This window comes from Denticeps clupeoides, chromosome 14 (genome assembly GCF_900700375.1).
Source record: "Denticeps clupeoides chromosome 14, fDenClu1.1, whole genome shotgun sequence".
NCBI lineage: Eukaryota > Metazoa > Chordata > Actinopteri > Clupeiformes > Denticipitidae > Denticeps > Denticeps clupeoides.
Genome location: NC_041720.1, coordinates 12,887,227 through 12,898,643, shown reverse-complemented (window position 1 = coordinate 12,898,643; position 11,417 = coordinate 12,887,227). Strand labels below are relative to the sequence as shown.

Sequence of the window (11,417 nt, the reverse complement as noted above, 5' to 3'; positions counted from 1 at the left end):
AATGTGTAATGAACATATTAAGTCCTCACATTGTGGCATATAAATGTATAACTTTTTTATGCAATATTCCACATTACATACATTTACAGCATTTATCAGACGCCTTTATCCAGAGCAACTTACTATCAGTATTTACAGGGACAGTCTCCCTGGAGCAACTGAGGGTTAAGTGTCTTGCTCAGGGACACAATGGCAGTAAGTGGGATTTGAACCTGGGTCTTCTGGTTCACAGGCGAGTGTCTTACCCACTAGGCTACTACCACCCTAATTTTCAGACGATCCATTATATGATCGCTGCCCAAAGGGGGGGGTAGTTTTTTTTTTTTTTTTTAATGTAAAATATCAGAGATCATCCCTACAGTCATCTGTAGCAGTCGGTGCTTTTTACAGTGTCTGCCCGCGTCACTGGCGTGTTAATTGCATTAACTAAAAGCAGAACATCCCCGTCAGAGCTGCTCTGTTTACAGCTAATATACAGCAGTCACCGGGGAGACGTCACACCGAGGTCACATCCGACCAAAACTGACCCCAAAAAACGCACCACGACGACGACGCGGGGTCCCGCTTACCTTTCGGACGCCTTTGTAGATGTAAAAATAGAGTTCTCGACCGACGTTGAAACAGATCCTGTCGCCGTTACCGGACTGGTCGTTGACGTTCACGAAGGAAACTTTCACCGGGTTCGAGCCCTGCGAGTTGAAAGGCACCCTGTTTGGCCGGCTGTATTCGGAGTGGGCCAGGAGTTTGTAGGCGCCTTCCCGAGTGGTGAACTGAGTTTTAATTTCGTTCGCCTCCTTCCCTCCTCCTCCCTCCGCCGCCATCTTGGAAAACGCGGGCGCCCCTGCCCTGGGGCCGGGTCTGACCCGCCGAGCATGCGCAGTGCGGGCGTCGCGTCACGTGGGACACCCCCTCCATCCGCTGGGTCTTTCCCGTTGTTTTTGCTCCTACACTTTTAAGGCCGCCGGCATTAAAAGTGGCACCGGTTTTAATCAAATACAAACGGCGGGCAAGCCCGGATCCTTTAAGGAAATCAAATGCGAGACGTGGACGAGTTGGGCCCACTTTGCAGACGGAGCTGCCTCGCGGTCACGACACCAGTTGCTTTATATGATCTGCCCCGTTCCTAAAGTTAGACCGGTGTAAAGACAGCTGCCGGCCAAATCTAATTCTCCCGTCAAAGACGCAAAACCCGACAGCGGTCGTGCTGCCATGTTGGTGCTAATATACCCGGTACGTTCATTAGACCTCACATGCCAGGTTCGATATTCGTGTAATTCACAGTTGCGCCTAATCATTCATCAAAATAAAATGATTTTTTTTTTAAATAGCAATAATAATTTACTGTTAATTTCTATTAAGTTCGTCTCTGGAAAGATTACGTAACGTGATTTTGATAGTCACAACACAGCGCCACCTTCGGGTTGCGCGCGCATCGTGTATTCATATATATTTATTACGAGAAAGGATAATTAAGTTAAATGCACGTATTTACTCAACATACAGATTCAGATCATAACAAAATTGCATAAAAAATATACAGTAAATACACGCGTATGCTTTCATTTAACTTGTGCTGTATGTAGTTTATCTATTTCTAGTGACTTGGAGGATAAGAAGAGATTGACTGTATGGTCCTGTAGCATGCACTTCTAAGTCCAATATTTTCAATACATGTTTTATTTTTTTATGACATTTTATTTTCAGAATTGCTAAGTAACATCCCTCAGGGTGCATTTCTTTAACTCTGCGTGCAACCATATGTCAGGGCTTTAAAGGATTCATTTTGACCAGTAGGCCCCTATCTTTTGTTGCATGTGAGCGTGTGTGAGGATGTTAACCAGATGCCAGGGTTCGTCGAGGCCTTTTGTGCAGCTGACAGGCCCATGTGCCTGCGCTGCTCAGAAGGTTCTCGCCACGATTGACAGGCAACCCCTGTGATACTGCAGCCCTAAAAGGACAGGTGTGATGTGTCCCTTGGACACCCTTACGTCCCACCCCCCTTCTGACCCCAGTAGTGTAGAGAGCATTCCTTCTAGAACCCTCTGAATGGGTGCTTCGAGAAGCACGCGGCTCAAGTATAAAAAGACGGCAGCGGGCCTTTAGCTCGCCAGAAAGGGATTCTCCGCGACGGCACAGCACAGGGGAGCACAGCCCGAGAAAGGCCAGTGTGATTTTTACCCCAAGAGAACACAGATTTAAATTGCAAAGGTAAGAGGCTTTTCAACCTTGAAAGTGGAATAATCTCTGCTCTTGATGACATATTTTGTACATGCACATATTTTACCTTATCCTATACTACGGTTAAACAAGCAAAGTTCTGCCCTCACAGGTACAACTATCTTCTTGTTTCAAGATTTAATAAATATGGACAAAAGTTTTTTTTATGTTTTAGTATTTAGATGTTTCATCTTAGATGTGGGCGACGTGTAATTTCCTGCTTTTTATTCTTAGAAACCTAACCTGATGAAAATGAACATGTGTAAGGCACATGGTACTAAAGCCCTTCGCAAACCATATGGCTTGATTGACAGGTCAGCCAAGTAACCAGTTGGTGCCACGTGCTCCAACTGGTAACTTCAGCTGTTTCTGGCTGCATAATCCTGCTGAGATCTTCTGGAAAATAAACTGAATGTTTTTTTAATAAAACAGGTAGGTGGGTAATGAATGTCTAAAACGTGGCACCTTATTTTTTAGATGCCGGAAAACGCCAGTGGAAACGTGATGGAGGAGGAAGTGGAGACCTTTGCATTCCAAGCTGAGATTGCCCAGTTGATGTCCCTGATCATCAACACCTTTTATTCAAACAAAGAGATCTTCCTAAGAGAGCTTATCTCCAATTCTTCAGATGTAAGTTTGAGTAAATGCAAACTGTGATACATCATGCTTACGGTATTTCTTTTTGGGATAATAATAGATCTGAACAGAAAAGAAATGCTTTTTGTAATTGTTTTGTTATCACAGGCCTTGGACAAGATTAGATATGAGAGCTTAACCGATCCCAGCAAACTGGAATCTTGCAAGGAGCTGAAGATTGACATCATCCCCGATGAACATGCTCGCACCCTGACCCTGATCGATACCGGCATTGGCATGACCAAGGCTGATCTCATCAACAACTTGGGCACCATTGCCAAGTCCGGCACCAAAGCCTTCATGGAGGCTCTCCAGGCCGGAGCGGACATCTCCATGATCGGCCAGTTCGGTGTGGGTTTCTACTCTGCCTACTTGGTGGCCGAGAAAGTGACCGTCATCACCAAACACAATGATGATGAGCAGTACGTGTGGGAGTCAGCAGCTGGAGGCTCATTCACTGTCAAAACTGACGTTGGTAAGAAAAATCTGGTTAAATCGCGAGACATTTGTGTGTTTCTCTGGAGGCCTAACCTAACCCCTAACATGGTGAATTAACAGGTGAGCCCATTGGCCGTGGCACCAAGGTGATCCTCCACCTTAAGGAAGACCAGACAGAATACATTGAGGAGAAGCGTGTTAAAGAAACTGTGAAGAAACACTCACAGTTCATTGGCTATCCTATAACACTTTATGTAAGTCACAAATGCACAAATTCATTATAGTTAGAGTCAGTCATTTTATTACAATTTCTCTTTTTTTTATTATTAATAAGATTGAGAAACAGAGGGAGAAGGAGGTTGACCTCGACGAAGATGTGAAAGAAGAAGAGGTAGATGCTGCGGCAGACAAAGACAGGCCCAAAATCGAGGACGTGGGATCTGATGAGGATGAGGATGCTAAGGAAAACAAGAACAAAAGAAAGAAGAAGGTGAAGGAGAAGTATGTTGACGTCCAGGAGCTGAACAAGACCAAACCAATCTGGACCCGTAATCCTGATGATATCACAAATGAAGAGTATGGAGAGTTCTACAAGAGTCTGACCAACGACTGGGAGGACCACTTAGCAGTTAAAGTGAGTCTTTCATTAGCTGTTAAAATAGTAATAATCTTGTCCACGTCTCATTCATTGAAACTCAATAAATGATGCATGTTAGAATGATTTGGCTAATGTTTTGTAGCTAATTTAATGTGTTAATGTGTCCCCCACAGCATTTTTCTGTGGAGGGCCAGCTGGAGTTCCGCGCTCTGCTCTTTGTTCCGAGAAGGGCGGCCTTTGACCTCTTTGAGAATAAGAAAAGGCGAAACAACATCAAGCTGTACGTGCGCAGAGTTTTCATCATGGACAACTGTGACGAGCTGATGCCGGAGTATCTGAGTAAGTGGGCCTTGCAAGTCCATCATCGGGCAAGAGCTTTCCAGTCTTGTCACAACGTTGTTCTAGAGTTGCTGGACGTGTTTGCCTACGTTTCCTTTTCACCATCAGATTTCATCAAGGGAGTTGTGGACTCTGAGGATCTCCCGCTGAACATCTCCAGGGAGATGCTGCAGCAGAGCAAGATCCTGAAGGTGATCCGCAAGAACCTGGTCAAGAAGTGCCTGGAGCTCTTCACTGAACTCTCTGAGGACAAGGACAACTACAAGAAGTACTATGAGCAGTTCTCCAAGAACATCAAGGTTTCCATCATGCTCTGAACTACATTCTTTAGAGGCTATTTAAGGACTTTTTGCTCATGGCTATTCCTGTACCATTTTAGCTGGGCATCCATGAGGACTCTCAGAATCGCAAGAAGCTCTCCGAGCTCCTGCGCTATTACACCTCCAGCTCTGCAGATGAAATGGTGTCTCTGAAGGACTATGTGTCTCGCATGAAGGAGAACCAGAAGCATATCTACTATATCACTGGTGAGTTCTGATCTGTTTATTATTTTAAACAATATTAGAAGTTCCAGAAGAAATTCCATATTTAACATTATTAATAATATCTGCAGGTGAGACAAAGGAGCAGGTGGCAAACTCAGCCTTTGTGGAACGTCTCCGCAAGGCTGGCCTGGAAGTCATCTACATGATTGAGCCCATTGATGAATACTGTGTGCAGCAGTTGAAGGAGTATGATGGCAAGAACCTTGTCTCTGTAACCAAGGAGGGCTTGGAACTTCCTGAAGATGAAGATGAGAAGAAGAAGCAAGAAGAGCTTAAAACAAAATTTGAAAACCTGTGCAAAGTCATGAAGGACATCCTGGACAAGAAAATTGAGAAGGTGTGCCTTCATCAGTTCTTGATGCAAGAGCCTAGCTGTTTTATGAGATGTTCAAAGCTTTCTTTTAATATTAAATGTTTGTCTCTATTTAATCCATCCAGGTAGTTGTGTCCAACCGACTTGTTTCTTCCCCCTGCTGCATTGTTACCAGCACATATGGCTGGACTGCTAATATGGAAAGGATCATGAAGTCCCAGGCTCTTCGAGATAACTCCACAATGGGCTACATGACGGCGAAGAAGCACCTGGAGATCAACCCTCTGCACCCAATTGTTGAGACCCTCCGGGAGAAAGCAGAAGCTGATAAAAACGACAAAGCTGTGAAAGATCTTGTCATTCTACTGTTCGAGACAGCCTTGCTTTCCTCTGGATTCACACTAGAAGATCCGCAGACTCATGCAAACCGCATTTATAGGATGATCAAGCTGGGTCTTGGTAAGTTGCAAGCTTTTTTTAAAGAGCTGTGCACAAAGCAACAGCAGAAGTTTTTCTAATTTGTGTTTTTTTTTTTTTTTTTTCCCCCCTTCTTGCTCAGGTATTGATGATGACGACTCTACTGTGGAAGACATTATTCAGCCCAGTGAAGAAGACATGCCTGTTCTGGAGGGCGATGATGACACTTCCCGAATGGAGGAAGTGGATTAAGAGTTGCAAACATTTTTTTATGCACCATAATACTTTCATATTTGGTAACAACTACTTTTCACTGGAAGACACTGGAAGTTCTGTTAATTTCATCATCTGCAGTTCGTCCAGAAAAAAATATTGTGTTTTACAGTATTAAGTCCACAGACGCTTTTTTATTTAAAGATTTTGTATAAACAACAAGTTTGTAATAAAAATATTTTATAACACGATGTTCTTTGTTTCGCGTGCTCTCTGAAATCGTTGAAAACGTTTATTTCTTGCCGTACCAAAATAACGAGAACATTCTCACATGCGTGTGGGAGCGTGGGGGCGGACGCGCGCTCCGCCGACCACGCCCCCGGGAACGCCCCCCACGTTCGGACTGGTTGGGGGGCGTGGCCACGGCGCGACTGACGGCGCGACGTCACGCGTGTGCAAGGCTCCACGGAACGAACGAGCGCGCCGAGAAGATTCCAGACGTTTCTGGAAGCTTTGGCTTCTCGAACAGTCCTTGCGGGGAATATAAAAGCGGCCGCAAGCCCTTCCTCCTGCGTCGCTCGGTGGCTGCGGTTCGCGCACGGTGTGACGTTCCATGCTCTTTGGTGGCGCCTTACAGAAGGAGTAAAGGTAAAAACACACAACAACAAAAACCCATTTCGACGCGTTTTATTAATTAAGTTCAGACGTCCGAGTTGTCATGTAATATATTTCACTGGACGGGGAGCATGGGTGCATGACTACCTACAACGTTTATTGGATAAGCATCTGCAACCAAATATTTCGCGTGGATGTATAAACGTACGTATTTAGTACGGCGACACCACGGACAGTGTAACGACGGTCGTCTTGGACCTGTGGTCGGTTGGGGGAAAACCGCATCGAAAAGCGGAATTAATGCATATCGAGTTTGATGTCAAATGGGAGGAAATGGCAGTGTGGTTCGGAGGAGATTACCCCGAGTGGCAGATGGCGGCAGGTTGGATTCTCCAGCACGGAGAGACACGCGTTGTGTGTTAAATGTCGTGCCTGGCAGTCTTTTTATGACTTAGGGCAAGGATGGCGGGAAAGGAGGATGTGGTTCTGTCGCCGTCTTGTTCATATAAACGGTATCCCCCCGCAAGGCGGGATGGGAAATTCTGGCTTCGCGATGACTCGCGTGGAAGCGACTAGTAGTTTCTAGAAGGCTGCAGTTAACGGGGCGAGCCAGTAGGTGGTGCGAGTCTTCCATGTCGTTTACCCTTTTTGATGCATCTTAGTAGAACTTAGTCATTTGCATGCTTTAGTTGTCTCATAAATGCAAAAAAAAAACTGATACGAATTGGCGTCTTGTATATGCAGCGTTAAAGTAATAATTTAATTTGAAACGTATCAAAGTAATTGTGTACCCCTGTCTAGATGCCGGAAGCACACGACCAGCCCATGGAAGAGGAGGCAGAGACCTTTGCCTTTCAGGCAGAGATCGCTCAGTTGATGTCTCTGATTATTAACACCTTCTACTCCAACAAAGAGATCTTCCTTAGGGAGCTAATCTCAAACTCCTCAGATGTACGTAATATAATGTAATATACTCAATTGTAATGACACCACTTACATTTTCAATCGTGATACAACTCAAAAGCATTTTTATTCTTTTAATTGTTGCATGACCTTCCCCCAATAGGCATTGGATAAAATTCGTTATGAAAGCCTTACTGACCCCACCAAGTTAGATGCTGGAAAAGACCTGAAGATTGAAATCATTCCCAATAAAGAAGAGCGCTCCCTGACCCTGATCGACACCGGCATTGGCATGACCAAGGCTGATCTCATCAACAACTTGGGCACCATTGCCAAGTCTGGCACCAAAGCCTTCATGGAGGCTCTCCAGGCCGGAGCGGACATCTCCATGATCGGCCAGTTCGGCGTGGGATTCTACTCTGCCTACTTGGTGGCCGAGAAAGTGACCGTCATCACCAAACACAATGATGATGAGCAATACGCCTGGGAGTCTTCTGCTGGTGGCTCCTTCACAGTGAAACTTGATTCATGTAAGAGTGTCTCTGGTGTTCTATTTCTGATACTGTGCTGTTTTATGAAAATGAACCTATTTGAACATTATTCATATTAAATAACCATTCAAATTGTTCTCATAGCTGAACCAATTGGCCGTGGCACCAAGGTGATCCTGCACTTGAAGGAGGACCAAACCGAGTACATTGAGGAACGGCGGGTCAAGGAGATTGTGAAGAAGCATTCTCAGTTCATCGGCTATCCTATTACTCTTTACGTAAGTGTTGATTCTTTGTTTAATGGAAATAAAGTGCGCTTGTGTGTTTGGTTGGATAAAATCCAAATAGGCAATGGTCTAGAATAATCAGTAGTCTCATAACATATACCTTTTAAATATGGGAATAATGTTCATTTGATTACATTGTTAAGGTGGAGAAAGAGCGTGATAAGGAGGTGAGTGATGATGAGGCAGAGGAGGAGAAAGAAAAGGAGAAGGATGGAGAACAGGAAGGCGAGAAGGATGAGGACAAGCCCGAGATTGAGGATGTGGGCTCAGACGACGAGGACCACGATGACAAGAGCTGTGACAAGAAAAAGAAGAAGAAGAAAATAAAGGAGAAGTATATTGACCAGGAGGAGCTCAACAAGACCAAGCCCCTCTGGACCCGTAACCCTGACGACATTACCAATGAGGAGTATGGCGAGTTTTACAAGAGTCTTACAAATGACTGGGAAGACCACCTGGCAGTCAAAGTAAGATCATTTATTGCTTGATTCACGTTGCCTTATGTTTAAAAATGTCAATTTTTCTTATGTTATGTCTTTTCTTACAGCATTTCTCAGTTGAGGGACAACTTGAGTTCCGCGCACTGCTTTTTGTGCCCCGCCGAGCTCCCTTTGACCTCTTTGAGAACAAGAAAAAGAAGAACAACATCAAGTTGTATGTACGCAGAGTCTTCATTATGGACAACTGTGAAGAGCTCATTCCGGAGTACCTCAGTAAGTTTATTGGACGTGTGTATGCTTGTGGCTGTTAATGTCAACATCTGGTGTAGTCTAGCAACTAAATGACGGTCTCTCTCGTTCTCTTTCCGTCAGATTTCATCAAGGGAGTTGTGGACTCTGAGGATCTCCCGCTGAACATCTCCAGGGAGATGCTGCAGCAGAGCAAGATCCTGAAGGTGATCCGCAAGAACCTGGTCAAGAAGTGCCTGGAGCTCTTCACTGAACTCTCTGAGGACAAGGACAACTACAAGAAGTACTATGAGCAGTTCTCCAAGAACATCAAGGTGTGTTTTAGTGTCCGTATTTAACGTAGTCACTCTCATTTACTGGCTAAAGAGGCCGTAACAACTGTCTTTGGGCATCGCTCTGAGTAAAGTGCCGGCTGTTTGGTCGAGTAAGCAGTGCTTAGCTTTTCTTCTGAGCTCTTTGACCCTCTTTCGCCTCGCCCTTCAAAACTGCCACCTGTCCCTCTGCCTCAGTCACCCCTAAACCTTCTAATCTGCTTTACTGCTTATCGGGCCAAACTCCCGGCAAGTCTTCACAATATAGTAAACGGATGAAGAAGCGATTGCCAAATAATATATATATATATATATATATTTTTAAAGCTGGGCATCCATGAGGACTCTCAGAACCGCAAGAAGCTTTCTGAGCTTCTCCGCTATTACACTTCAGCCTCAGGGGATGAGATGGTCTCACTCAAAGACTATGTAACCCGCATGAAGGAGAACCAGAAGCACATTTACTACATCACTGGTATGAGTGTTTTTAAATATTGCATATTTATGTGTAAATTATGTAGCATTGCATTGATTTCTTATTTGTTTTACAGGTGAAACCAAAGATCAGGTTGCCAACTCTGCCTTTGTGGAGCGCCTTCGCAAAGCTGGTCTGGAGGTCATCTACATGATTGAGCCAATTGATGAATACTGTGTCCAGCAGCTGAAGGAGTTCGAGGGCAAGAACCTTGTATCTGTTACCAAGGAGGGTCTAGAGCTTCCTGAAGATGAAGAGGAGAAGAAGAGACAGGAAGAGAAGAAGTCTCAGTTTGAAAACCTGTGCAAGATCATGAAAGACATCTTGGAGAAGAAGGTGGAGAAGGTGAGAACTGAGATGTCTATGGGCTTGTCCGTAATATTCATTTTCCCTACGCCAACCTCTAAATAAAATGTTCTTTTTTTATTATTTATTTATTTTTATTATTATTACTTTTAACAGGTCACTGTTTCAAACCGTCTCGTGTCCTCGCCTTGCTGCATAGTTACCAGCACCTATGGCTGGACAGCCAATATGGAGAGGATCATGAAAGCCCAGGCTCTTAGGGACAACTCCACAATGGGCTACATGGCAGCTAAGAAGCACCTGGAGGTCAACCCCGACCACCCCATTATCGAGACCCTCAGGCAGAAGGCAGAAACGGACAAAAATGACAAGTCTGTGAAAGATCTGGTCATTCTGCTGTTTGAGACGGCCCTGCTGTCCTCTGGCTTCACACTGGACGACCCTCAGACGCACTCGAACCGCATCTACAGGATGATCAAGCTCGGCCTTGGTGCGTTTATCTTCGGCAATCACACAAACATACACGTTTTGCTTAAAAAAAAATGAGTGACCTTTTTTTTTTTTTTTTTGCGCTCTGTGTAGGTATTGATGAGGATGACCTGTCTACAGAGGAGCCTAGTGCTGCCCCCGTCGAGGACATGCCGCCCTTGGAAGGAGACGACGATGCATCTAGGATGGAGGAAGTCGATTAAAGCCTGCGTTCAGCCAGTTCACATGGCATTCCTGCTTCGGTGTTTAATAGGATGTGATGTTCTGATCTTGCGGCGTCCCAGCACCAGTCTATAATTTTGACAAAGTTGAACTGCTCCCAACCCAGGTTAAAATTCATTCCTTTGTTCCCTGTTTCTTTTGTTTTATTTTTTTTATTTGTATATGCACTTTTTTTTCTATTTATTTACATTCCAGTGTTTTGTGATTTTTATTGTACAGATCTTGTTCAATTGATACTGTAACATGCAAAGTTGGGACCCCTTAAATAAACTGAAACGTGGTCATGTAAATTGCTGCCTGCCAGAGATCTGTTTGGTATTTTGAAAGCTCACCTTAACATGAGAGAACATGAGCACGAACAAATAATTACGGCACCAGAGACCTCTTAAAACGACAGTCAAGTTATGAGTGAGTGCTAGTAGGAACGGCAGGGGGCGCCCTCCGTCAGCAGCTTACAATCCTGTATTTAAATACACCCTCATTTTGATAGTTAATGATGGCCGGGACAGACTTAAGAGTGTGTGTGTGTATATATATATATATATATATTTATTTTCATGCATTTCAGTCCGTGTGAAATGATGTCAGCATGACACTTGCGTCTACGTGCAAGGTGACATTTACAGAATTTATCAGACGCTCATATCCAGAGCGACTTGCAATCAGTATTTACAGGGACAGTCTCCCTGGAGACACTCGGGGTTAAGTGTCTTGCTCAGGGACACAATGGTAGTAAGTGGGATTTGAACCCGGGTCTTCTGGTTCACAGGCGAGTGTTTTACACACTAGGCTTCTAGAACCAAGACGAGCACCTGCATTCGAGCACACGTGTCTACGTAGCGCAACAAAAGACGCCGCATTTCCCGTTTCGACCGGCTCTCCAACGCGAGACTTGGCTGAAGCGGAGCCCCGG

The 11,417-nt window shown here is 44.7% G+C and overlaps 3 protein-coding genes across 4 annotated transcripts in view; 2 read left to right on the top strand and 1 right to left on the bottom strand.

The window, feature by feature from the left end:
- wdr20b (WD repeat domain 20b) overlaps positions 1-851 on the bottom strand; it is a 5,336-nt gene extending 4,485 nt beyond the window's left edge. For both annotated transcript variants that reach the window (XM_029002622.1, XM_029002624.1), the window contains exon 1: positions 570-851. In XM_029002622.1, coding sequence (XP_028858455.1) covers positions 570-821 — 252 coding nt within the window. In that variant the 5' untranslated portion in view covers positions 822-851. The remainder of the gene's footprint in view (positions 1-569) is intronic.
- Positions 852-2,043: 1,192 nt separating this feature from the next.
- hsp90aa1.1 (heat shock protein 90, alpha (cytosolic), class A member 1, tandem duplicate 1) lies at positions 2,044-5,967 on the top strand. Its single transcript, XM_029002423.1, has 11 exons — positions 2,044-2,208; positions 2,695-2,847; positions 2,962-3,328; positions 3,412-3,545; positions 3,626-3,925; positions 4,063-4,228; positions 4,337-4,527; positions 4,608-4,755; positions 4,842-5,110; positions 5,212-5,545; positions 5,646-5,967. Exons 2-11 carry the CDS (start codon positions 2,695-2,697, stop codon positions 5,753-5,755), a joined length of 2,172 nt encoding a protein of 723 aa, XP_028858256.1. The 5' UTR covers positions 2,044-2,208; the 3' UTR covers positions 5,756-5,967.
- A 197-nt stretch (positions 5,968-6,164) lies between these two features.
- Positions 6,165-10,794, top strand: hsp90aa1.2 (heat shock protein 90, alpha (cytosolic), class A member 1, tandem duplicate 2). Its single transcript, XM_029002422.1, has 11 exons — positions 6,165-6,364; positions 7,133-7,282; positions 7,398-7,764; positions 7,870-8,003; positions 8,156-8,479; positions 8,560-8,725; positions 8,825-9,015; positions 9,340-9,487; positions 9,564-9,832; positions 9,950-10,283; positions 10,376-10,794. Exons 2-11 carry the CDS (start codon positions 7,133-7,135, stop codon positions 10,483-10,485), a joined length of 2,193 nt encoding a protein of 730 aa, XP_028858255.1. The 5' UTR covers positions 6,165-6,364; the 3' UTR covers positions 10,486-10,794.
- Positions 10,795-11,417: the final 623 nt, after the last annotated feature.

What these genes read in the sequence shown, in the direction of transcription:
- hsp90aa1.1 (XM_029002423.1), top strand. Translation starts at nt 2,695, where the DNA reads ATGCCGGAAAACGCCAGTGGAAACGTGATGGAGGAGGAAGTGGAGACC. An exon ending in CACTGTCAAAACTGACGTTG is followed by an intron (nt 3,329 to 3,411) that starts GTAAGAAAAATC and finishes GTGAATTAACAG; the next exon opens with GTGAGCCCATTGGCCGTGGC. An exon ending in GCATATCTACTATATCACTG is followed by an intron (nt 4,756 to 4,841) that starts GTGAGTTCTGAT and finishes TAATATCTGCAG; the next exon opens with GTGAGACAAAGGAGCAGGTG.
- hsp90aa1.2 (XM_029002422.1), top strand. Translation starts at nt 7,133, where the DNA reads ATGCCGGAAGCACACGACCAGCCCATGGAAGAGGAGGCAGAGACCTTT. An exon ending in GCACATTTACTACATCACTG is followed by an intron (nt 9,488 to 9,563) that starts GTATGAGTGTTT and finishes TTTGTTTTACAG; the next exon opens with GTGAAACCAAAGATCAGGTT. An exon ending in GATGATCAAGCTCGGCCTTG is followed by an intron (nt 10,284 to 10,375) that starts GTGCGTTTATCT and finishes CGCTCTGTGTAG; the next exon opens with GTATTGATGAGGATGACCTG.